This window comes from Haemaphysalis longicornis, unplaced genomic scaffold (genome assembly GCF_048455015.1).
Source record: "Haemaphysalis longicornis isolate Haplotype H1 unplaced genomic scaffold, Haemaphysalis longicornis Haplotype H1 scaffold_1, whole genome shotgun sequence".
Lineage (NCBI taxonomy): Eukaryota > Metazoa > Arthropoda > Arachnida > Ixodida > Ixodidae > Haemaphysalis > Haemaphysalis longicornis.
This window is the reverse complement of record NW_027526203.1, coordinates 304,228,642-304,253,985: the sequence shown is the minus strand read 5'-3', so window position 1 is coordinate 304,253,985 and position 25,344 is coordinate 304,228,642. Positions and strand designations below refer to the sequence as shown.

At 50.1% G+C, this 25,344-nt stretch overlaps 1 protein-coding gene across 1 annotated transcript in view; it reads right to left on the bottom strand.

Moving 5' to 3' along the window:
* The window catches only part of LOC144149659 (protein turtle homolog A-like), a 721,048-nt gene extending 696,105 nt beyond the window's left edge, over window positions 1-24,943 (bottom strand). Inside the window, exon 1 of the mRNA XM_077681324.1 lies at window positions 24,699-24,943. Coding sequence (XP_077537450.1) covers window positions 24,699-24,804 — 106 coding nt within the window. The 5' untranslated portion in view covers window positions 24,805-24,943. The remainder of the gene's footprint in view (window positions 1-24,698) is intronic.
* Window positions 24,944-25,344: the final 401 nt, after the last annotated feature.

The window sequence follows — 25,344 nt, the reverse complement described above, 5'->3', positions numbered from 1 at the left end:
ACGATGGTTGACGGAGGGTTTTCAAAACTGTATATTTACACAGAAGATATATACAGGATATTTACAGACTGAAGATATACAGAGTAAGAAATAAAATGGGGTTCTAGGTCAGCTAAAACTTTGTGCACGCGGCACCCCCGTCAGCGACGGACCCTGACCTAAGACTACCCAAGTGGTGAGATCCTCCCTAGCCTGACCTGGCTAGCCCGGCAATACGCTGGCCGTGCATAGCACATTAAACCCTGAGGATTCGACCCCGAGACCTCGTGTCTCGTGGTTTTAATGGGTTACTTAGGCCCCACCCCCGATATACAGGCCAATCGGTATCTCCTGGGCACCTGATAGGATGGATTAGTAAATCCGGGCCTAAACCACGGTTGGCAACGCCCCCCGCAACCCTCAAACGCTGGTCACTCTCTCCCACCAGAAAAAAAGGAAGAGATCAAAAGTAAACCAAACAAACACAGCAAACACTCAAACCCCGAGGAAACACGTGCATGCGCCCGGGGCAAGCTTTTAGGCACGCGGCCTGCGTCGCCCGTTCCCACGCTTCTCGTCCGAGACCGGAGAGCCACTGAAGCCAGCCGAAGCCCATAACGCCCATCTTAACAAAAGGCGGCGAGCCTCCAAGATTGCCCGCTTTTGGCAGACGATGCCCCGTTAATTGGACCGCGCGGCTAGAACCAACGCGTAGGGAACACGGGATGCGGCGGCGACCGCCGCAGGCGTCGCGATTCCTCCGCATCCTCCTTGGGCCGCCGCACGAACCTCCTCGCACGCTCTCACTCCGCGCGCGCACGGGCAACAAAGGGAAAGCTATCGCCATAAATCGGCCACTGTCTAACCACAGTTGACAGCTCCAAGCTCCCCGTCTCCGGTGGCGCGACTGACCATGGTTTTACAACCAGCTAAACGAAAAACGCAGCGGACCCCAGAGCTAGCTGCCGCCAGCCCCCGGAATGCCATTTGAGCCGCCAGGCTTCCAATGTTCCCCCGCAGCTGCACCCTGCGCGCCGACCAAAACAGACCGGCGACGTGGCTGCGGCCCGAGACAATAAGTCCTCACGCGAGCGGCGTGACCCAGAGGCCGCCTGCCCTTAACAGGCTGGCTGCCATAAAGTCATTAATTCCCACTTCCCGGGCCTGCCGCTCCCTCCGCGTTCGACAGATTCCGCGTCGCTGGCACATGAATTCCTTACAAGAGCATTTCTTTAACTCACGATGTCCCCCGTTCTAGTTGTCCATCGTAGTCCGCACCCCTCCCCCTACACTATATAGAAAAATAATACTTACCAGGCACCTGGTTTCGATCCCACGACCATGCGGGCGGAACGCAAGGAACATGGTTGTCTACCCACTGCGCCACAAAGCCGACACAGAATGGAGGGCTACGAACGCGCCTTATATCCTTGACTCATTCAAACTACGCCAAGAAGCTGCTGATACAACGCATTCACTACCTCTGGGCGGAACGCGAGGTACATGGTGCTCTTCCCACTGCGCCACAATAATAATACCCATCTGCTAATAAATGATGTCACGTGACCACGTAATTACGTCTCCTCATTTAATTACAATACAACAACCAACAGCAGCAACAAGTGCAACAACATTAACGTAACGCAAACTACTTAACGTCGTGCGCCCCCGGAAATGCTCTGCATTCGATCGTGCCCCTCGCGAGGGGGATGTTTAGTTTCCTGCCGCAGGGAGCTCATCTTCGGTGCATCGGCATGCCCACGCAAGGAGCAAGCCCGCCCAGCCACAGTCTGCCTCAAGACAGCCTGCCGTTAACAACGACATTCGTGCCAGCTGAGGTACGCCGCCAAGTGACGCGGCACCGCCGAACCAGCAGCATCGATTGTGCACGCAGCTTAGAACTCCTCCTAGCCGGGTGCAGCGATATCCTGGCCAGCCATGCACGCGCCACTGAGCTGCTGCAAGCTCGGGGCAGGAGACCTCTCCCTCTCGGCGCTGTATCATCGACCAACAGTCGTGGCCTGATCTTCGGCGTGGATCCGCAACTCACGTCGGACGAGATAATGGCCAACGTTAAATCCGATGTGCCGATAAGTGAAGCGTCCCGGCAGCGCAATGGTGCAGTGGTGATGCACTTTGCGGGACCGGTCCCTTCCGCCTTCGTCGCTGTCTACAAGCTGCTGCTCCCCGTGAGAGCCTGCCGTCCCAGACCTGTCCAGTGCGGCCGATGTGGGAGACTTGATCATGTGACGGCCGGCGGCAAGGGTACCGTGAGGTGTGCGCGTTGTGGGGAGGACACAACTCACAACAGTGCACAGCAGGTGTTGCCCGCTGCTCCAACTGTAGTGGCCGCCACAGTGTGACGGACCCCCGTTGCCCACGCTGGCAGCACGAGCGCCATGTGGCCACAGCCATGGCCCAGGCGCTAAAGCCAGTGCCCCGTGCTGAGGTCGAGGCGTCGGTTCGATCAGCGCAGCCCAGCTACGCCGAGATGGTCAGGCGGTGCAGCACCCAGCAGCAGTCACGGCTTGGCCCACAGACGCCCCAGGGACGACTGCAGCCCCGGTCTGCAGCCCAGCGGAAGGCAGCCAGGCCCGCCACTGCCCAGCAGCCCGCCCCGCCCGCAGCCCCAGTCGTTGCCCTTGCAGCCCCCGGCCCAGAGCAGCTGATGCCCGTCCTCCTGGCCCTGACGCACAGCTTGATGGGCCGACTGCCTGCCGGAGACCCAGCAAGGATGGCGGCCACAGACGCCTTGGCCCTCCTGAGCCCCCCCGCCCACCTACACCATGGCTGGCAGACCCAGTGGGAAAGGCCAGCGGCCACGCATCCTGCAGTGGAACTGCAATGGCCTAGGCCGTCGCAGCGCGGAGCTGACTGAGCACCTGTTGCGAGAGTCCTTCGACGTGCTGGCACTGCAGGAAGTGTACATCTATAGCGACACGCCGCGCCTGCCGGGCTACGTGTACCATCTCAGCGCCACGAGCTGCCGCCTGAGGTCTTGCAGCAGCACACCGTGCCGCGACGCCAGCCACCCACCGGGAAAGTCGTGGGCAGCGGTGTATGTGCGCGCCACCCCCAACAGTGCTCCTTTTGACCTGGCCCCAGTTGCTGACGGCCCAATGGAGTGTGCCGCCGTGACAGTACGCATGGGGACAACGGACACTACCGTGGCCAGCGTCTACATCCGGCCGCAGAAACCATGGGACGCCGTGGCGCTGTGCCGGCTGCGCGCAAACCTGGGCTCGGACGCTGTACTGTGCGGCGACTTCAATGCACATCACCCTGCCTGGGGGAGTCATCGAGCCACCCGAAGGGGACGAGAGCTGTTAGACGCCATCACCACCTGTGGACTGCACGTGGCCAACACCGGCAGCCCTACTTTCGTCCGCCCTTGTCGTCGCAGTGGGACGGTCCAGCAGTCATGCATCGACCTAACCCTGGTGACGCAGCGGTGCGCCTATTCCTGGGAAACCGCCGCCAGCACGTGGGGTTCTGACCACTACCACATACTGGTCACCCCAGGGAACCACCGCAAGCGAGCCGACACAAGGGCTTACGCAGTCACTAGCTGGGTCGACTTCCGCAAGGAAATGACCAAATGCACCGAGGATCCTGAAGTCGACTTCCTCGCAGCAGTCGTGCGGAGCGCCGACAAGGCAACGGTACGGGGAGACGTACCTCTCTGCACGCCACTCCCGGACATGCAGCTGCTACGACTTCGGGCCCGCCGCAACCAGCTACAGAGGAAGGCAGAGGAAGCTACCGGCGGGCGGACGCCCAATGCCGCCGACGGGCACGGCAGCGTCGCAGGCAGGGCTGGGAGTCGCTGTGTTCATCCATGGACTCTCGTAAGGACCCGGGCAGAGCCTGGCGTATCTTTAAGGCTCTGCTGGGGCCTACCACCACCAGCCGGCGTCCCCTGCATGCGGTCGCCATATCCCTGGGCATCACAGAAGGGGCCCTGGCGGAGCTGTTCGCCGACCAGTTTGCCAAGGCCGCTCAAACCCCGCCTCCACTTCCTGCGGCCTCACCCGACGCGGAGCCAGCCGCCCCACACGACCAGAAAGTGGTGTCCCTCTGCTTCACGGACATCACGCTCCGTGAGCTGCAGGCCGCCCTGAATCGATGCCCCAAGCGGCGGAGCACTCCTGGTCGGAACGGGGTTACGTACCAGATGCTGCGGAACCTGGACGTGACTCAGTTAGAGCCGCTTCTGCGACTGTTCAATCGGGTCTGGCGGACTGGTGTCCTCCCTCCACCCTGGCTCGTGGGGCTCATCTCGCCAATTCTCAAGGTCGGCAAGCCCCCGACGGAGCCAGAGTCCTACCGTCCCGTGTCCCTGACGTCGGCTGCTGGGAAGGTCATGGAGAGTGCAGCCCTGGCCCGTCTCGAGTGGATTGCCGACCACAGCGGCGTCTTCCGGGAGCAGCAAAGCGGCTTCAGGCGGCATTGGTGCACGGCTGACTCCCTGGGGGACGTCATCTCCATGCTGGAACAGGCCCGCCATGACAAGGAGGTGGCCTTCCTGCTCCTGCTGGACATGCGGTCGGCATTCGACACGGTTGCCCACGGGGCCATCCTGGAGGCCCTGGACGGCATGGGCGTTGTGGGGCGCCTAGGAGGCTACATCCGGGCGTTCCTGTGTGACCGGACCCTGCGGGTGAAGGTAGGCCGGGCGACCAGCAGTCCTCGAGACATCCGCTCCGGGGTGCCCCAGGGAAGCGTGCTGAGCCCGTTTCTTTTCAACTTGGTGCTGGCTCCTCTCCCCGACTGCATCCCTCCAGGCTTGCGACACCCAGTAGAGGTGGCGGTGTATGCTGACGACGTGGCACTCTGGACCCATGGCCCCACCAAAGACTGCCACATAGTCAAGGCGTGCCTCCAGGAGCCTCTGGGCGCAGTTGCAGTCTTCCTCGAGAGCCGTGGCCTGCAGCTCTCGGAGGCCAAAACGCAGGCCCTTATGCTGCACCCGGGAGGATGGAGGGCTCGACAGGCAACACCACCCATCACACTCAACGGGCGACCTCTTCCCTGGAGGCTGACCGTGAAGTACTTGGGACTGCTCATTGGCTGCCGGCTCACATGGCTGCCCGCTGTCAAGGCCCTCCGGGCACGCAGCGCACAGATGCTCCAAGGGGTGCGGCAGCTTCTGTCACGAGGCAATGGCTGCTCACACCAAGTGGCGCAGCGCGTGTTCCACGGCATGGCCTCCGCAGCTGTGCTGTACGCGCTTCCACTCGCCTACCTGGGACCACGACGCTGGCAGGAGCTGGAGATCGACCAACGCCGCGCCATCCGCCTCTGCCTGGGCCTCCCCTCCACGTCGCCGGTTGCGGGAACTTACACCGAGGCGGGCACCTGGCCCATCGAGATGCGGGCCTTGCAGACGGGGCTGAGGCACATCCAGCGTCTGCTGGCCGTACGTGACGGGGCTCCGCTCCTGCAGAGGTTACGTAGCCGGCCCAACTCGCATATGGGAGCGCTGCTTCGAGGAGGGCATCGAGGTTCCAAACCGACCCTATCTGGAGCCGCCGCAACCAGACACCGGGGAGGCCCTGCAGATCACCACGACCCTCCGTGGGGTCCACAACAAGCGGACCACACCACTCCAGGCCATCCGCCAAGAGGCGGCCGTCCTGCTGCAGGACGAGCTGAGCAGCTACCTGCATCTCTTCACGGACGGCTCCGTCAAGCACAGCACGTGCGAGGGGGCGGCTGCGTGCGTGGTGCCTGAGCTGGGAGCCAGCCGGAGCTGCCGCCTGCCCTTCCCCACTTCCTCCACACGGGCGGAGCTGGCAGCGCTGCACCTGGCCGCCGACATCCTCCTCGAAAGGGGGCCCCATGACCACCCCGGGGCGGTCATTCTCATGGACTCCAGGACTGCCCTGCTGCGGCTGCACGCGGCCGATCAACCCACCAACAGCAGCGGCTACCCGGAGCGCTCCCTTGCAATCAAGCTGCGCACTGTGGCCTCCCGAGGCTGCGACCTGCGGCTCCACTGGCTGCCGGGCCACAGTGGCATCCGGGGCAACGAAGACGCCGACGCCCGCGCCAGGGAGGCCCACCAGGAGGGCACCCCAGTCTCCGAAGACGTCACCTTGTTCGACGAGGCCCGAACTGCCCTGGCCCGCATGGTGCAGACGATGCACCCCGACCCTCGGGTCGTGAGCGGCCTGGCGCCCAGACCGTTTCCCGCACGCATCAGCAGGGACGCCCGCTGCCTGCTTCTCCGCATGCGGCTGAACTGCTGCAATGTGGCGGAGCGTCTGCACCGACACGGCCGCAATGACTCCCCTACATGTGCGGACTGTTCCGAACTGGAGACGCTCGAGCACCTACTCTGCTTCTGCCCCCACCACGCGGGGCCGAGAGCAAAGCTCCACCGAGCGCTCCAGCGTCGAGGCCTTCCCAGCGCCGACATGGAGGACCTTCTGTTCCCGAAGGGACCTGCGGCACGGGAAGTGTTCACTTATCTGCTTCACTTCCTGGAGACGACCGGCCTCACGCAGCGGCTGTAGCCCGGAGTGCAGTGATTGATTGGTGTGCCCGGACTGACAGCGTTCTAGGACTGACAGCTCTCTTTATACCTTTCTCTCCCTCTCTTTCTACTCTATCCTATCACTCCCCCTCTACTTCCCTTCCCCTGCACTGGGTTGTATGCAGGGGAGCTGCCTGCGGAGCTCAAAATATCCCCAGTGAATTTCCTTTCATTTTCCCGTCGCAAACCACAACCACCACCACCCAAGAACCAGGCGGCCTCCTGCGCAGTTTGTGGCGCATACCCACTTGGGGGATTGGCCAGGATCGTTTCACTTACTAAATGCCGGTTACGGCAGGGTTTGACCTTTTTGACGTAGTTTGAATGAGTCAAGGACATAAGGCGCGTTCGTAGCACTTGCTCCTGTCGGTTTTGTAGCGCAGTGGGAAGAGCGCCGCGTACCTCCTGTTGCGGCCAGAGTCGTGGCATTGAAGCCGGCCGCCACTAGTTATTTCTTTTTATTTATTTATTTATTTATTTATTTATTTCAGTTCACAGACTCTCATGTTTTCGTTCCCTCATATGGCGTAGCATGCTAAGCGATATGGCTCGGCTAACCTCGCTTTTACCATTAAATGCATTCTCTCTCTCTCTCTTTTTTTGTTGTTTTTTTGTGCTATGGTGTAAGCTTGTTAGTTACAGAGAGTGATTTCTCCCTTTAAGGTTGTGGCAGGGTCGGCAGGACACTCGTCTTTCGACTGTATGTGTAGAGGAAAGCAAGCTGATGCGCGGAATTTTTTCCACTTTTCTTCACTTTTGTTCCCGGGGGCTAAGCGTGCCATCGGCCAGATGATCTCAGATAATTTGTCAGTCTGATATGAGGAGGGTGTCGCAGTGGCGCCACCAGGGTGGCTGAAATTTTTGCACTACCATGTAAGGTTAAATCGGCGGCGCTGTCCTCTCACAAGTAAATCTCAACTCCAGAAAATATATTTCGAAAATATTATCTTGCGTATACCCGAACGCCAGCCGCATATTTAGGGGTGAGACATTGTCTGTCGTGCATAATTAAGCCACTGTTTTTAAGAGACTCTGCAACAATTTTTTAAACTTTTTTAAAAATCCTAAATGCTCGCAGAACGTGGTCAACTAACACCTCCAGTATTTAGATTAGAGGGTCACAAATTACCTCAGCCAGAAATTACTGTTGCATGCCCATCAGATGACTTATAAACTTGCTAAATTTTTTTTTCTCTTTCCCCGACTTGGCGTTCTCAGGCTACTGGAATTACGTCATTAGAGCGGTGTAGCGGCTTCTGGTTAGCTTTCTTTCAATTGCAGCAATGAATGAATTCGATAACGTGAAAAGAAATTCACAAAAGCAAAGCAGAAGCAAAACGCGTATATGCTGCGACGACCAAATCACGCAGTGCTGCTCCGTGCTGGGGATAACTATAGCTTTTGCAGTGCTTTCAGATTCGAAGGAAAAAGTGAAAGCGTTTATCGAAAGTAGTGCAGAGTCCCTTTAAATGTTTATGGCTTGTGGTTTAACGCGCATACGCAACTCAGGCGATGAGGCGCGCCGTAGTGGAAGTCTCCGGATTAATTTTGACCCCCTGGGGATCTTTAACGTGCGCCGAAATCTCGTACACACGGGCGTTTTTGCTTTTGGCCTCCATCATAAAAGCAGCCTTCGCGGCTGGGTATCGGACCCGCGACCTTCGTTCTCAGCAGCGCAACGCTTTAGCCACTGAGCCACCGCGGCGGATCCCTTTAAATGTTAATGCTACCCTTGTCCAACGCGCAGCTGCAACTGTCGTTATGCGTTACCACACTCCCTTGACATTGTGACAGTTAGCAGTAACCGGGAACCACGCTTCGACGCTGTGATACACAAATATGAAGTCCTCATTTCGTTCGAGTAATACAGTTATACGAGTTTTGTCAAAAGAAGCGTACGCTTTAAAACTGGGGGTTTATTCTAACAGTCCTGCATTACGCTGTGTATAATCATCAGCATTAAACGTGTTTTAAGGGCTGAGTTAGCGTCACGAGTTAAGATATCAAGAGTACCGCCACTGCGGCATGGAAGTCAGAAACAACGGCCATTTTTGTGTTTATTAGTGTAGCGAGATTGCCGCTTCTACGGCCTCGCCGCTAACTCTGACCGTCGTTTGTTAATTTCGGCCGATGATGCAGAAAAACGGCATTTCGGACACACATCTCAGGTGAAATTGTCGTACATGCGTTATCTTTGATTCGCGTTCAGAACGACTCGAATCGCGCGCTGCCGCAGAGCAGGGAGGGCAAGCTAAGTCTACTAGAGTTGACTCACTAAAACGCAAGGAATAAAAATGTATGCCAATCCACCAACCGTGTAACGTACTTTGTTTGCAGAAAATTCGCAATTACCGAAGTTAAGAAGTTGAACCGTTATGGTAATGTAGGCGTACCGGATATATTCAAAGAAAAACAACCTGCAATGAATAGAAGAAGCGCAGTAGTGTTTGATATTTCGTCCCATACCGACAGCGACCGTTCAGTCATGCATAAAACTTTATCTTCGACGTGCTCCAACGTCTATATACTGTGAAGCCAGCAAAATGATAACCAGGGTTCTTACGCACACATAATTTCAAAGCTGCTCACCTTCACGGCTACAGCACACGTCGCAAGTTGTGGCCACTGATATCATCGCGCCGCCCCATCGGCGCGCATTATAAGGCGTAGGCGAGTTCCTTGAATATCCCAGCCAAACGAGGCTCTGCCGTCCAAATCGAGAACATTGACTTGCAGTGACTGATTTGAGAAGAAAGTGCACGCTGACTCAGCTATCTCCACAGTAGGCGCTGGGCCGGAAGATGTTGCGACGACAGTTTTCGCGCACTGCTGGCTTGGTGCGCTTTCTTTCGTCGCCGCCTGTGCGCGTCAATTCCATCCTATCTAAGCATGTTGATACATATTCTCCAAGGACCAAAAACGGTGCACAGCCCACACACAAATGCCACGGCCACCGGCATTTTGTTGATTTGCGGGATCAAGCCGATAATAAGAAACTCCGTTTGCGTAATTAACCTTAACGAGCAAGGTAACCATAATTGCTTCTGCCATATAGGAGTTCGAGAACGCGGTAGCTTACCAACAATAAGAACTCTTGTGCACCAAGGATATGCCATTATATTGAAGTTCTGAGATAACACTCCGAAGCCGACCCGCCGTGGTGGCTCAGTGGCTATGGCGTTGTGCTGTATAGCCCAAGGACGCGGGTTAGATACCGGACCACGGCGGCCGCTTTTATGATGGAGGCAAAAAGCGAAAACGCCCATGCATTCGACATTGCGGCGCACGTTAAAGATCCCCAGGTGGTCAAAATTAATCCGGAGCCCTCCAGTACGGCGTGCCTCATCCCCTGTGTAGCATCGGCGCGTTAAACCAATCAATCAATCAATCAATCAATCAATCAATCAATCAATCAATCAATCAATCAATCAATCAATCAATCAATCAATCAATCAATCAATCAATCAATCAACACTTGAATCCACAATCGCATGCGAACAAAAAGGAATTAAGACACCCGTGTGATTTTCAACCCCACTAACTGAGTCGTGCTCAGCTCCCGCCCGATGCTTCGGGTCTTAGCCCCGACCATGACGCTGAAAGAAACCGCGTAGTTACATTACGGGCAAGTTGGCGCGCAGCCATCCATCAAGTACTGCGTGAGTCGTTCGATTGGAGCCCTTCCAGGCCACTGAACTGAGCATTTCTTGAATGAAGGTTCTGTAGTGCGCCCTCTCCAACCTCTGGCTTAGCTAATCAACAGCGAACGCATTATTTAGGGCGGGCACGCATTCTACCCGGATACACAGAGCGAGCTCAGCCATAATTTAACTCAGATATCATTTCATTAGAGAAAGTGCTTTCTTTGGACGTTTTCAGCATTTTACAATAAAAAAAATATACCAGAGCTCTGTTGTTGTTCTCAATTATTGAATACAACAAGAGTACAACATATAAATTTAAACCTGAACATTGGTTCAGAACCACGGTTAAAAATATTTGAAGGCTGAATGTCTTCCAAACTACCACTCCAGTTGAAGCCGCTCAACGCAACACTTTTACAGCGACGCTTTCTTGATCTCACTAAGGATGGTGTCGTAAGCTGAACGCACTGCAGGAAAACCAACTCTACACAATGGGAGGGTACATGATGAGGATGATGATAATGACGCCGACGACACAAGAAATAAAAACGCTTCCCGTGGTCGGAATCGTAACTGTGTCCCTGGCGTCATGCAGCCGACGTCTATTCGATTGCGCCCTTCCGACACAGTCGACGATGGGTGGCGGGGATCAGCTTTTTCGAGAGGGCTTTTTTAGGGCGCCAGCGTGCGCGCAACTCATGTCAGCATGAAAATAAGCGCAAAAATCTGTTGTTTCCTGTCGTCTGAGTTCGAACTTTGCTCGGAGGCAGTTTGTACTTTGATCGTTGACGCTTGAACTTTGACCCTCAGGCGGTTTCAGGCGGTTTGCACTTTGAATTGTTGAAGCTTTGTCTTTAATAGCAGAGGTTTTGTCTTTTGCCATTTGATCTTCGGCCGCAAGAAAGCTTCGAATTTGTACGATCGTCGTCAATAGACGGGCTGGATTTTATTTTTTTAAACGTTAAAACAACGTTAGCTGTATCCACATTTTAAAGCCGGCCCGGGCAGAAAGGTGCCACATGCTGGGTGAAGAGCCGGCACAAGACAACTGCCGGCGTATGCCAAATAAGTAAGGTTGGCCTTGAAGAACGAAATCAGTTTTAACACAGCTTGATTATGCAAGACAATGACGGGAAATCAGACAACATACTGAGCACAAACTGAATAAACTTGCATATACAAGTTCTTAAACTCATTGAGTTTACTCGTGTTGATAACGGCTCGTGGTCAGACGCTCCACCGCTTCTGGTGGTCATTTCTCAATTATTGGTGAATCCAAGGGGGTGTGAGCGTATCGCCGCTATCTGGACAGGTTATTGGGTTGAGAGGTTAAATGTTGAAACGTAGCGGTAGGAGCGTACTTGTTTCGAAGCTGAAAACACGGAGGCGCCATTACCATTTGGGGGATAATTTTACTTTCTTCTGTCTTAGGGAAGAAGAACTACTACGCTACATCTTTCAAGGTCATTCATCTCGTCGCAATGACCTTAATCCGCCAGCCCTCAAGCTGCGGCTTCCTTTCTGCGCAAGCTGCGCGTTTCTTATCGCTTCGTTTGCAAGGACTTTCGCTGCTGCAGCACCAAGTAACTAGGCGAAGTTGAATGTCTGCTGCGTGTTTGTTTTATCACCCAGCGGCGGCTGGGGCGACTGTGCGTGCGGTTCAGTGCAAGCGAACAACGGGGCTAGGTGAGGGTTTGCGCCTGAAATGTGGACTGGGCTGACGGTGTTTTACAGGACGGAAGAATAGAGAACACCCGATGTACACACACGAAAGCGCTGCTTTGCAGGCTGCTTTCCTGGCGCCTAATTCTTCTCAGTCTTCCCATCGATGGCACGCCGGCTGTGCAGTCTGTGCGGCCCTTCAGCGCAAGTGAAAGGATAAATAAAATCGTTCTGTACATATAGCTTGACGGCCGGCTGCGATATCTCAAGCAAAGTCAGACTTTCACGAAACATTCTCTGCATAGACTTTGCTCTCCCTCGTCATAACTAGAATAGAAGTGTTAAACTTGGACCAATCTTTTTATGTTATCAAATATATGTACAGTGCGTGTTGGTTTAACGTGCCGGGCTTTCCGATCCAGTTCACACGGTGGCACTTCTACCACGGCTGACCGTGCGAGCCATATGTGCCCTTTATTAAGACAGGAGACATCATCGGCTACGTTTCAGAAAGCTGCTCTTTGAAATTGCTCATCCTGCGTGCGGCACGAGCCCAGAACGGGGATAAGGAACCAAGAAGAGAGAAGAAAAAAGATGTTACGTGAATGGTCACAAGTGCACAGGGGGGAGTGCCCCATCACACTGTTTCCTGTATGGCCCAAGCGGATGTCATCTGCGCTGGTAGTGGGCTTCGTGAGATGGATGTGTGAGGCGACCGCGTTTCCATGGGCCGTCGCGACGCAAAGCCTTCCACCTGCGTGACTATATTTCTTTTACATTCCAGTACGCAATTGGCGAAAGTGTCTCTGCAGTGTTTTTATCCGTTTAACTGCAACAAATACGCCTAATGCGGGTGGTGTGCAATCGAAAACGCGCCTGGTGTTGCGAAATATTGCACGTATTTAAATATAAGCACCAAAGACGGAACAATGTTTTATAAAGTTAGTTTCCTCCGCGTTTTCCGCTTTAAAGACGTACATCTTGCGTTAGGTTGCTTGAATCTCAGAAGGCTCTCCATGTAGAAAGTGCGAGTGTTCGCAGAGATTTTCTTCCCTTTTTTCTGCGCTGAGGATATGTCAGTCTCGAGTCCCTAAAACGGCATCAATTTGATTTGCCCAGCGCCTTCCATTCGATTTCACAAGACCAGACACTGATTTTTTTTGTCGTTACTGGTAGCGGTGGCATTCGCGAGTGAACACCGCTTTCGATCAGCGAAGTTCGAAGTGGGGCGGCCAGATGTGCAAGGCAGAGCATGAAAAAAGACGACAACTTTCTGCGGGTGCACTTCCCCGTACCATCTTTCCTCGCAAGGACTGCACTGTCTTTAAGAGTAACCAAGGTAGACTTTCGTCAGCCCTTCTCTGAAAAGCAGATCCCGGAACATTCGGCTTTTCCATCAACACGGCACGAGGCGATGAAAGGGCAGAGACGAATCCCCTGGAGGATGGACTTCTACACAACTATGTAGTGGCACTCGTTAGGCTTTAGTGTCCAGGAAGCGATGCTTCCCACAGCTTTTTCCATGCTGCTTTTCTTACCATCCTTTCCTCTTCCTGCTTCCACTTTTTGTTCGATTTGCCATGCGCACATACCGAAGAGCAAACTGTGAGGTATAGCCTGGATATAATCCCTCTATGCTCTCTCTCCTCTTTCATTGGTTATCTGAGAGTAGAAAATTGATGGCAGCAACGTAATGGACATGGTTGCTGACATAATGTTAAAAATCAACTGCTACTTTGCTTGGTCCAGTTATTGAAAGATTTCTCCAAACTATCACCCCAGATTAGACATCTTAAGTGTGCAGACCCCGGCTGTTTGATTTAGGTTCACGGGTAATTCAACACAGTAAAATTTGCGGAACACATCTGTGATGACGGGCACGTGATACGATTAGTACTTTTCTGGTCTTGCGGCAGGTTTGTGGGGACGAACTGAATTCGTGTCACCTACCATCCCCTCCTCTTCACTCAGCCCTTTCATCCCTTCTCGGCTTTTAATGTTGCAGCCATGACCTACAGTGTGAGAACGGTTAGATATATGCACTCAAAGACCAAAAACTGGGTGAACAGCCGAAGAATGCAAGTCTATTCACAGCGCCCGGAACCAACATATTAGTAGCATATTCTTCAACCCTAACATTGAAACGTTCGTGACATCTGAAACAACCTGCCGTCACTTCTGCTCCCATTTGATGTGCATATTAGAAAGAGTTTGCTTAAGAGAAATTTAAAATTGAACTAAAAGAGAACTCAGCCCAATTTATTTTAGTTCGGCTACTCACCAATGGCCATATCTTCAGTATAAAGGTCCTAAAATTTTGTGCGGAGTCATTCATTGATATACCATTTATCCTGTATTAATAATGGGGTAGATCGCAAACGGTGGTTGTATGTCGTTTAATAGCTGGAATCACTCTTACTCTCATCAAAGAATGTTAGCTGTATGTCTGCGCGTGCAAAATTGATAGGTGTGCTGCCTTCAAAGCTATTTATTCTTGGCTGTTGGTTCTTATAGCGCGGGTAAGTCGGGAAGGAGGAATTACGCTACACAGTGTTTGTGACTTGGTCACGTGCGTTGGTTCATGCAGGAAACTTTAATTCGAAAACATGAAATGGGACATGGAGCAAAAAAGCCACGAGTTGGCGTTCATTCAGAAGCACGCACTTTAAGTGGGCAATAGCGGAGGGTGGCCGTCCGCGCTAGAGCACTGCAGATGAAGTAAGGGGTTCGAGGAATTCAACCGGGCGAGCGAACATAAAAGCAGCGAAATCCCGTTCTTCCCCGACTTTTCCACGACATGACTGCAGGAGCGAGCAGCGGCGCAACGCGTAAGAGATAGATCGAAGCTATTGGAAAGTGCAATGCTGAAACGGATCGCCAAGCAAAGCATCTTAAGCGGCAAGAGGACAAAGCCCTTGGAGAGCGTGAGGCGCAAACAAAACGCCTCCGTCGTTGAAGTGCACATTAATACTTTCCTAATCGGAATATTTATCGTGTGATTAGTTTCCTCAGACGTTTTCGCATAAATCAGGTGCAATTAATATTTCGTGAGAAAATTTACGTCGCTGCTTTTGCCAGAATGCAACTGAAAGGCTGCCTACAAGCGAGGAAATCCGACAAATAACGAAGCCCTGCGTTCAATTTGATTCAAAATTGTGTTCTACACATACACTACGCAATGCAAAAATTCCTGCTTGAACTCAGTAATATCGCTACATGGAAAACACTTTTTAGTACAGTGGCATCATGCGCCTCGAAGTGCATCAAATTTGGTCCTTTCCATGGAGCAACTCGTCCAGGAGGTAGGTTGTGATGAAGCTACCCTACAAGTAACTTTATGAGTGTTGTGGGTCACTCTTGCTACGTTCTTTACTGTTACACACAGTGAGTTCTTATGAACAGCGCTAATCACATTCCTATATGTTTGCATGTTTGCAAAGAAAAATTATGGCCTTGGAAACCGGTGTTGGCGGTGGAAGGCGTTTCGCTCGCCGATTATAGTCTTAATATATAGGCTGAATCAACGTTTTTAGAACAATTCTAAAAACGTTGGGCTGAATGTTGTTTTGCTGTAACGAGTTTTTACCGTAACGGAATCGCATGTCATCGTCCACCAGCATCACGGAGGAATAGTGCTCTGAACAAATTTAATAAAAGATGTAAGAGGGTGGGATGCACCATTCTGAAGCAGCCTGCTTCATCACCCGCTGTAAAATAATCCTGCCGTGGGGTAGATATACCGCCCTCTCTCATTCCTTCGTACGTAGAAAAAGAACTGAAATCTCTGCTATCCTCATATAGACTTGCAGTGTGCGATATTCTCGTCGCAGCACATACATGTTTGTTTTAGTTTCTGCTTTCTTTGGCAGCAATTTTCTTTAAACTCACTCCAGAATGGGTGTTTACAATTTCAACCCGATAAAAGCTGGCGAAATGGCGATGATATTGCTTCTATGACGTCATATACAAATGGGACGAGAACGAAGAACTTTGATGAGAGTATTTCCCGGAAAAAAAAAGAATCTTTTCAGAAAGTGTGCAATTAGTTGTGCGGAGGGCGCTAGTGTGTGGCTGGGATAAGTAGGACTGCGAAAATCGTGGGAAAGACAGGAAAAAAAATGTCATTGTTTGAATTTATTTGTTGATCATAGAGCCGTAACGTTTGACTCGGATGAACCGCCTTAATTTGTATTTGTAATCCCTTTAATGTCCTGAATTCTGTCAACACGGCGTCCTGCAAAATTGTAGAGCATGCGTCTCTGCAATCGCTCCTGAGTAAGTCCCTCGATTGGCTTGGTGCATGCCCTGTAGGACTGCCCTGCAATAGGGAAGCTGGTAATGACCTTTGCTCGAACAAAGGCGAACTTAGCTCCCTCACAATAAAGGTTCTCGAACCCGTACACTTTCCAAGCGCGTTCAAGAATTTCTTGATATTCCTTGTACAGATAAATTAGGCACCGTTCATACAAGCTGCGATAAAGTCTAAAAGCTTCGTCCCGCTGGGTAAGCATTGCTAAGCTATCCTCTTCTCAGAGAATTTCTTGCGACTCTAAATGAAACCAGGACACAATTCTATCCCAATTTTAAATTTTTATAATCCTTATCCGTGAGCCTTGTTCCGTTCATCAGTACCCCGGGAGGTCATCTATCATTATTACGGCAGTGGGCCGCTTATATTTTTGCACCTGCACCGCGCTGAAATTAATGCATGAACTACGTACTCTCTTTGCACAGTACTGTCGTTCACATGCAATCGCCAGCACAATGTGACACCACTTCTTCACTACTCAGGTAACTAAATTGACCTGCCCGTGTTCATGCGCTGTTGGCAGCACGTTTTCTTGCAGTGAATTGCGCCGGGAACGGCTTTGAATTGAGCGCCGAGTTTGGCACTGAAAGGTAATTGACAAAACACAAATTGTAGTGGAAGACACAATAAAACACTACGCGCTATTCGACGCAGAATAAAATCTTGATATTGCTGCGGCTGCTGAGGTATAAAACAGCCGTTTTAATCTTCCAAGCATTTTTACTGCCTTTAAAGGTGTTTCGTGATTAACCACACATGGGATATAAAGACTGACCCGTTGCACACCGGACCTCACTAGCTTATTTTCACCTGTCTTCTGTTCAACAGTTCTAATCTCTATATTTTTCGAAAATAACAAGGGGAGTGTTACACAAGCCGATGTCTACATATGCAGTAAGTGACGGTTTGCACCAGCACGTGTCACTGGTGCAATGCTTCACTCTAAAAACACGGGTGTTATGCCACATTTTTTCTTGACGGCATTCGCAGCCCAATGATGTGGAAACACTCAATACCCAGAACCAAGTCCTGAGGCGAGCGATGCAGAACGGGAACATCTTGGCGCTTCGAGAACAGCCACTGAGAAATCGTCCACGTTCCGAGCAACCACTGGACAGGAAATCGATCATGTCGAACTCCGCGCCAGCAGGGCGAAAGCAATTGCGCAGAAAGGCTACTAGTCCACTATTCGACGCAAGTTCCTTGAGACCTAACGCGTTGAGCTTTTCCAGCGAGGATGGTCTGCAAGCTCTGCAAACTCGCGAAGGAATACTAGGAAGTGAATTTTTTTGGTCTAATTCATCAAGATATTGGAAAAACTCAGGGGGACCATTCATACTGCTTATGTGTTTAATTGCGAATGCCCTACTTTTTTGTCATGCTGTGCGATCGTGTAGGTGCAGGTCGGTCGGGGTTAGGTGATCCCCTGCTGCCACAAACTCGTCGTTTCTAAGGGAATCTATGTCTGGCGTTTAATCTCCGTGCCGGAACGGTTGCGGTGGTGTTCGCTGGTTGTGGTTGTAGCTTCAGTGAGCCCCTGCCTCTTGGCTCGCCGGGCGGCATTTCTGTGTTCCCTTGCTTGTTGTTCTGAGGCGTACTTTCGTAGGCAACTATGTCTCACAACTCTCGTTGAGGTAGGCGCTTGAGAGTCCATCATAGTAGACACGGCACAAACTTGAAGAAACATATTCGCTATTAGCGTAAACGTGTTTTGCTGCCTGTCTGTATAGAATGGTCAAATTACTCCTGTAGACCTCAATACATGTCTCTAACACACGTTTCTAAGTATAATGCCACAACGGATTCACTCGGTACACCTTTGTTACCAAACACAAAGCTCGACGTTTGTGCAGGGGATGCGTGTTGAACTCGCATTTTGTAGGACACGGATTCGAATCCCAAACGCACAAGATTCTCCGTTTTTTGCTTTTAATCTGTCCGCATTGTCGGCCATTTTTCGGAGCATCTTTCGGTCACGCAGACGCTGGACGCTGCGTTTTCGCGTAATGGAACGTATTATTAGTACGGGATTTTGTGGGTCAATATAAACAGAGTGCATTGTTAGTCGCTGCAGCCGCTGTTTACCACATAACCAGGCGGGTTCAAAAAGGGTTACTGTACGAGCGTTAATTTAAAACCGACGCTTAGTTTAGATGACGCAGATTAAATGTAGTAAGTTTCTGCACATATTCAGACACGAACTTTGTGTAGTAGGTATCGCAACAACTGGATAAACAGCAGTCAAACATAGCTCCGTGGGCGAACTGCGTTTGCAGTGAAGCTTCGCCTTTTTCTACCAAGGCCCTCCGGATGAGGGAAAACAAAACGTCACGGGTGTGATGAGGACACTATCCAAATCCCCCCATCCCCCGTTTGTTAGCCCCCAGCATAACTAAATACCCTGAAACGGGTTCACCATGAGCCCACCATTTTATAAATACCCTGGGCAATACAGCTCCAATGAGATTTCAGTGGTTTGTCCTTGCACTATAGCCCTTGTAGTGTAATCAAAACCGAATAAATTGCGACAATTATGGCCCAAAAATTAGGTTAGAGCAAATAGAACTTCATGCAGTCATTGGTATGTTCGACATTTCTGCAAGTGCAGTTAGTTGTCTTTACGTGATGAGGGCAAGTGCACTTGTTGAAGCGTTGGCGCAAGGCTGCGGCCACGACTTGTTCTGCTTATACTTACATTGATTGATTGTGGGGTTTAACGCGCCGACGCAACGCAGGCGATGAGGCGCGCCGTAGTGGAGGGCTCCGGATTAATTTTGACCACCTGGGGATCTTTATCGTGCGCCGAAATCTCGCACACACGGGCGTTTTTGCTTTTCGCCTCCATCAGAAAAGCGGCCGCCGCGGCCGCTTATACTTACAGCAGGCGTATTACGAAACTCCGTGTAATTTTCGTAATTTGCTGTCGCATTTGAATGCGCTATTATGACCCCAACTTGTGGCATGGCTAACGCCAATGCAACGTCTGGTGCAACAGCTGCTGCAGTAATAGACACGCGACGAAAGATTTATCACATAGATTTGCGGATACGTAGTGCTATTTTCCTTCTGCTTAAACCTCTGCAGAGTCACAGGGAGGTCAAGTGTGTCGGGAGAATTGTGAATTACAATTTTCGGTCATCGTTGCAGGTGAAAATTAAACCACACGGTTTAAGGTACGGTTATTTCTTCCTGCGTTTGTTTCGTAGGAAGAGCATTTTACGAATAATTATGTTGCACTTGAAAGGTCCAGGAAGTATGTTTATGATGTTTTAGTTGCTGCAGCGATATCGTCACAATAACGCCTAACCATTATTGATGGTTCTCGTAAAGACTTGTAAGGGCCGAGTGTGTTAAGTTCATCTGAAACCCGGTGTGTGTGGCTGTAAAGGGTGGGGACGGAGATGCTTTGGACATTGTGTCCTCGATTGCTTAACTTGGAAACATGCACTAATGCTCTCGAATCTGATTAGCATCAAATGGTCAGCACGTTTCTCCTGTGAGAGGCATGGGTATCCCTGCAACCAATCCCCTACGGGAGTGTCTCTAATCCGCGTGTTGCGTTTATTGCGAACCAAACTCTACTGAGTTTTCAGCGTGAAACCAACTCCGGGATGGCCCTCCCGCCTTGGTTCCCTCTGTACGGCATGGCATGACGTGGGTGACATTCACGCAACTCTTTGCCACGGAAATTTCAAATTTAATTTCTTGACTTTGACGAACCGAAGCTACACTTTGGAAATGAGGCGCGCCGTAGTGGAGGGTTCTGGGATAGTTTTGACCCCCAAGTCATCTTTATACATACAGAACCTTCAGTGCGACATATTTAGCCGAGATTCGTGGTAAACGAGCAAATATCCTGGGACAGTAAGGGGCCGTGGATGAGTTCGGTTTATCGGGCGGCATCCGCTACGAGGTTTATCATAACACCGCATTCAAGAGGACATTCTCATCATGTCTCAGTGCACTGCACAGCATCGCATCATGTGTTACTGACTGCGTGTAGATCTGTATGTACGACACCAGGGAGTAGGTCCCTGGAATTCTTCCAAACGTGCCGGTCTTGCTACAAAAGCTTTATTGACCTATCTACAAGCCACAAGCCTTGATCAGACTTTGTAAATAGTTAAAATCATGTGTGCTCCCCTTCATCATTACAATTATTACTGTTACCGCATTCATCTGGCGTAGCAAGGCAGGCGGCTTTGCTCGGCTGACATCACCAGACTCATTAATGATTGTTCTGTCTCTCCACTCTCGGAAGTGCTTAACTAGTACAACAGCAAAGCGAATGGAAGGTTTGTTTCGGTTTTGTTTTATAATCCTTCCAATTGGTATTTTATTTTTATTTTGCCGCGACTAATTGTCTTGAAGTTGCTTCCATGTAACTAAAATTTATGGCGGACATCCGCCAAGTTGGCAGCGAGCTCATCGCGGATCGAAATTCTTCTTTACGCATAAGTGCACCCCGACTGTCCAGCGTGTGGAGATTCGACGCACGCTCAAGATACCCAGGTGGTCAAAATTCTTGCAGAGCCCTCCACTACGACCCGCCGCATAGCCCAGGTGTAGGTTCGGCGCGATAAATCCCACAACCAACCAGAACCCTATATGCGTGTATAATTTTCAGTGGCAGGGGACGAGGTTTGTTCTGCTTTCCCCCCTAAATTTGGTTGTTGGAACATTCTTTGTTAGTATATTCGCCAAAATTTTGAACCCCGTCTGTCTCATGTTGATACTTGTTCTTTTTTTCTTTTCTTTTTTTGTCCTACTTGCGTTTACGCTTTTATACCCTACTCCAAATCCCCACAGTAGGCGATAACGTGCCAGCAGACCTCTCTGGTATTCTCTAACAAAGAGCTTTCTCTCTCCCAGATATCAGCAAGATTTTCTTTTTCACAGCGCATGCTCACAAAATATCTGGCGGCTTTCGTTGTGCCAAGGGACAAATAATGCGCCAATTGGGCAAATAATGACTCCCGGCTTGCGATTTCATTCGAAATTGTGACGTGGGCCGAAGCATTGCTTTCTGCAATGCGATCTACTTTCAGTAAGTAATGCCACAGCGCAGACCGCAATTCTCGAATAAATCATGTTACGCTTCATCATTTGCTCAATGCACTGCTTTTATCGCAGTGATCGGTTAATAAAATGCGTTGTGGTGATGCAGGCCCACAAATGTTCATTGGCCCCAAATTTACAGAAATGAATAAACGAGTGTGCACTTTTTGTTGCCCGACGTGACTGATTTTATGTTGTTTTTAATTTTGAGGTACAAAATCCAGGTGCACTCTATTTTAACATTCGCGCCGCTGCCGCATTTTGTCCGCTTCCCGTGTGACAGTTCAAAAGCACTGATTCGATGCCAGGTCTCCACGCCTAAACAGCTGTTTGTTGTCCCTCGCTTTAAAAAGATTTCTCGTCTATTCAAGAGTGCGTACACGAATTATCACAAAAAACACACGCCGCTTTTTTAAGTTTTCCACCGCTGTCGCTGTTTCAGAAAAATGATGTCGCTGAGACAGTTATTGGGTGCTGGATGTCCTTGAGCCAGGCATGCAGAGAACGAGAGAGAGGGAGGGAGGGGTAAGGGCCAGCAGTCAAGAGCGCCGAGGTATGCGAAGGGGAAATGGTGGGTCGCCATTTATTCTTCTTGAAACATATATATATATATATATATATATATATATATATATATATATTTATATATATCGAATCAGAAAATTGGAAATGAGGGGCTCGGTGAAAATACTGTAAACACAAAATACTTTAACATACATACCCGAGAAAGTGGTGGGGAAAAAGCCCCGCCGGTAGCGTAGTGGTTATCGCACCAGACCGGTATTCTGGAGGTCATGGGTTCGGATCCCACCCGGCGGGTATTTTTTCACCACTTTCTTTCTGACTCAAAAAATTCTTCATCTGTTCTTCTGACCCCCCACAACCTCCCCTTTGCTTTCCGAGGTTTTCTTGACTGCCAACCCTTATACATACATATATATATATATATATATATATATATATATATATATATATATATATATATATATATATATATATATATATATATATATATAAATATATATATATAACTCAATGACTGAAGGTTTTCAGCGATGAAGTGCTTTGTTCTGTACCTCGGGATGCAGCAGTTTAGATATCAGTGTTTGTATTTTCGTTTTTGCTCCGGCGAAGAGAAAAAGAAATGTTGTTATATGATAATATTAAACCCTTTTATATGACGATATTACACCCTTTCTGGTAATGTCCACTCAGTGGACCATGCTTACGGTCGTCCCCAGACCAATACCTCTGAGATTCAGCCAGAGGAAGCCCATAATTTTAGTTTTGTGAACTGTTTTGAAGATTTTGTTGCCCTTGTAGCCTGCTCATAGCCACTAGACTCTACGTAAAGAAATGCAGCCGACTCCCATTGATACGAAGTCCACGCGGGCCGAAAAAACTTCGAATAAACTGACTTCAAATTAAACAAAAAGCGTAAGAACAGCATTGATACTTGTCCAAAACACGGTTTCCTTCTTGATTTCTGTATGAATTTCGGCTTTCGCCATCAAGTCGAGTCCCCTCGGTTGTAATGGTAGTTGAGATGTATCCCTAAAATCGAAGCCTGAAGTGACCACCACACAAACTGCTCACACGGCGCTTTGCGCAACAAAGAAGTTTGAGGACCTCGATAAAGACAGATGAGTATGGTGAGGGAGTCTCAACTGGCCTGCCATTTTATCAGCTGTGCGCGACCTCAGTTGCGATGGCGCCGATGTAAGTACAGAACGCGGCGCTGTTGTTGCGCTTGGAAATGTTTAATTTTTAGAGAAACAATGGTTCAAAATAACTTCAAAATCACTTTCAATTAACCGATAGAATGGGTTGTATCTTCGAATTATCATGCAATTTCTGCCATTGGACTGCATGCAAAATTGCCGGGACCAGCACATCATTTCTCCTTAACAGACAATTCCAATTACTTGATATCGAATTACCGAGAGTCGACTGTAGTTATAACGCGCACAATTTTGCTGAGGAACGAAATCACGAAGAATTTGAATAGCATTAAAAAAGGAGAAAGCTATCCTTGGTCCTGTACGCGACCCAACGATATCACTATAAACAAATCAGCGAAAAATATAAAGGTGTGTTCAGTTCGGCAGCTTAAAGGGGCATTGCGAGCAAGTGAGTTTTGTTTCCCGGTTTATGCATGAACGTGGGGTATAATTCAACACTATTGATTACAAGAAAACTCCCAACATTTGCATGCTGGCCCAGTCCGCTCTAGTTAAAACTTCTTCCCCAGAAGCGATAAAGGTTGTAAGGAAGTATACAAATGACTTTATTTGCAGTGGTTTGAATACATCTGAGAACGAATCCGTCCATCATATCTTAATAAACTTTATATGTGACTTGTTCAAGGAAATTGTTTGTTCCGCTGCAGCGCTTACCTGCGATTTTAACAAGGTTTGTTGTCCCGCACAGGCTACAAATTTGCTTTTCCTGGGAGCAACTTACATAGGGAGCTATAGCACAATGCATGTGTCTTTCTTTGTCTTTCCTATGTGTGCAAGGCGAAAACGGAAGCAGTAGCCACAAGCGCGATATCTGCAAACAGTTGGTATCGATACCTCTAGTTATTATCAGCCTCAAGGGACCATAAGCTATGTGCGTATGCTTACTGAGTGTACAAAAGTAACATATAATAAAACGACTCCGAAGACAGGAAAAAAGTTCCACTTTTAGAGTTATAGTTTTTTTTCGGGGACAGTGCTTTAAATTTTTCTGCCTCCCCGAAGAAAATGAGGAAATAGTACGTGAATATATAAATGCACATATCTACAAACCTTTTTTGCCGTAAAAGCACAGCTTGAATTTCATGTGCTTCTCTGACTAGAACCGATCACTGCTCTTTACTAAGAGACTGGCGCTGTCAATATACTGAAGAAGGAGCTCTTCGCGTGCAAGCACATTACATTCTTATCAAAGTGTCACTTTTGTTTGACCGCATAGTATAAAATTAGCTGCGCAACTTCTATCCACAATACCGCGTTTGTTTTTAATTACAAGCACTGACAGTCGTATTTCACTTGACCTGATAGAAAAATGAAGACTGTCCTAAAAGCCCGCCCATCGTATTAATTATGCAGGGTGTTCAGAAGTGCAGCCGGGACGCATTATTGCGTTTTACACCAGCTGCGCGTATGCAGCTCACGAAAAAAAAACACAGCTTCATAATACTATCTCCACTACCAATTGTGCGCACAGTTCAACAGTTGCGCGCGCCGATACTGCCTCGCGTCGTGGGATACCAGCTAGCAACTTCTGCAACTAGCATCCAGATAAACGAATTACAGTTCCCCAGAGCTGTCCCATTACCATATTGTGCGAGAACGGAAGTTAGGCGTCCTAAAGTGAACGCGACAAACTTTTCGCTTTCAGTAGACTCTTTATACTTTTTATAAGAAGTCTACTGAAAGTTTTGCACACCGGAAACAAAGACGATGCAATCAGACGACGTCTCTGTCCACGTTGACGCGAGTTGCCGATCTGCAAAACTCACCGGGTACGGCCGCAGCGGCGTTGGCAAGGGCGACCGTAACCGTGAGAATCAGCGCTGTGACGGCGGCGTTCCAGGACCATCCGACGAAAGCCGGAGCGGATTCCATGAGAGCGTGACGTCCCGAGCGTTCGCGTAGTCCGCCGAAGGAGCACCAGAACGGTAGGCCGTGCAGGCTGCTCTCGGCCGCAGATCTCCGACTGCCGGCGGAGCTAGCGGCCTGTACGAGCAAACGCTCGACAGATGGCAGCCCGAGCTTGCTCTCCGCGCACCTCGGGCCCGGTTTCGACCCACCGAAAAGCCCCCCGTTGGAACACGCTTCCTCGCAGGGGCCCGCCAGACCGGTGCAAAGCGCCGCTCACAACGGGAGTAGTGCGCTGCCTTGGCGGCGAAAAAATGACCCGGTCGCGGAGTCGCAAAGATGAGATGGGCCAAATTTCCAAGCTTCCGCTAATGACGCTGTATCGAGTAAGCGTGTTGATGACAGCTTTGAAATAGCAAAAATATTGTCAGCCTGAAATCGAGTTCAGTCTGCTGAATCTTCAAAAGAAACGCTAAATTGCGAAGCTCTTGAAGGGCGCAGAAAGTACCCTTCTTTTTTAAAGGGACGAGCCACGTCCTTTTGTCCTGGCATATGGCTATCCTCTTT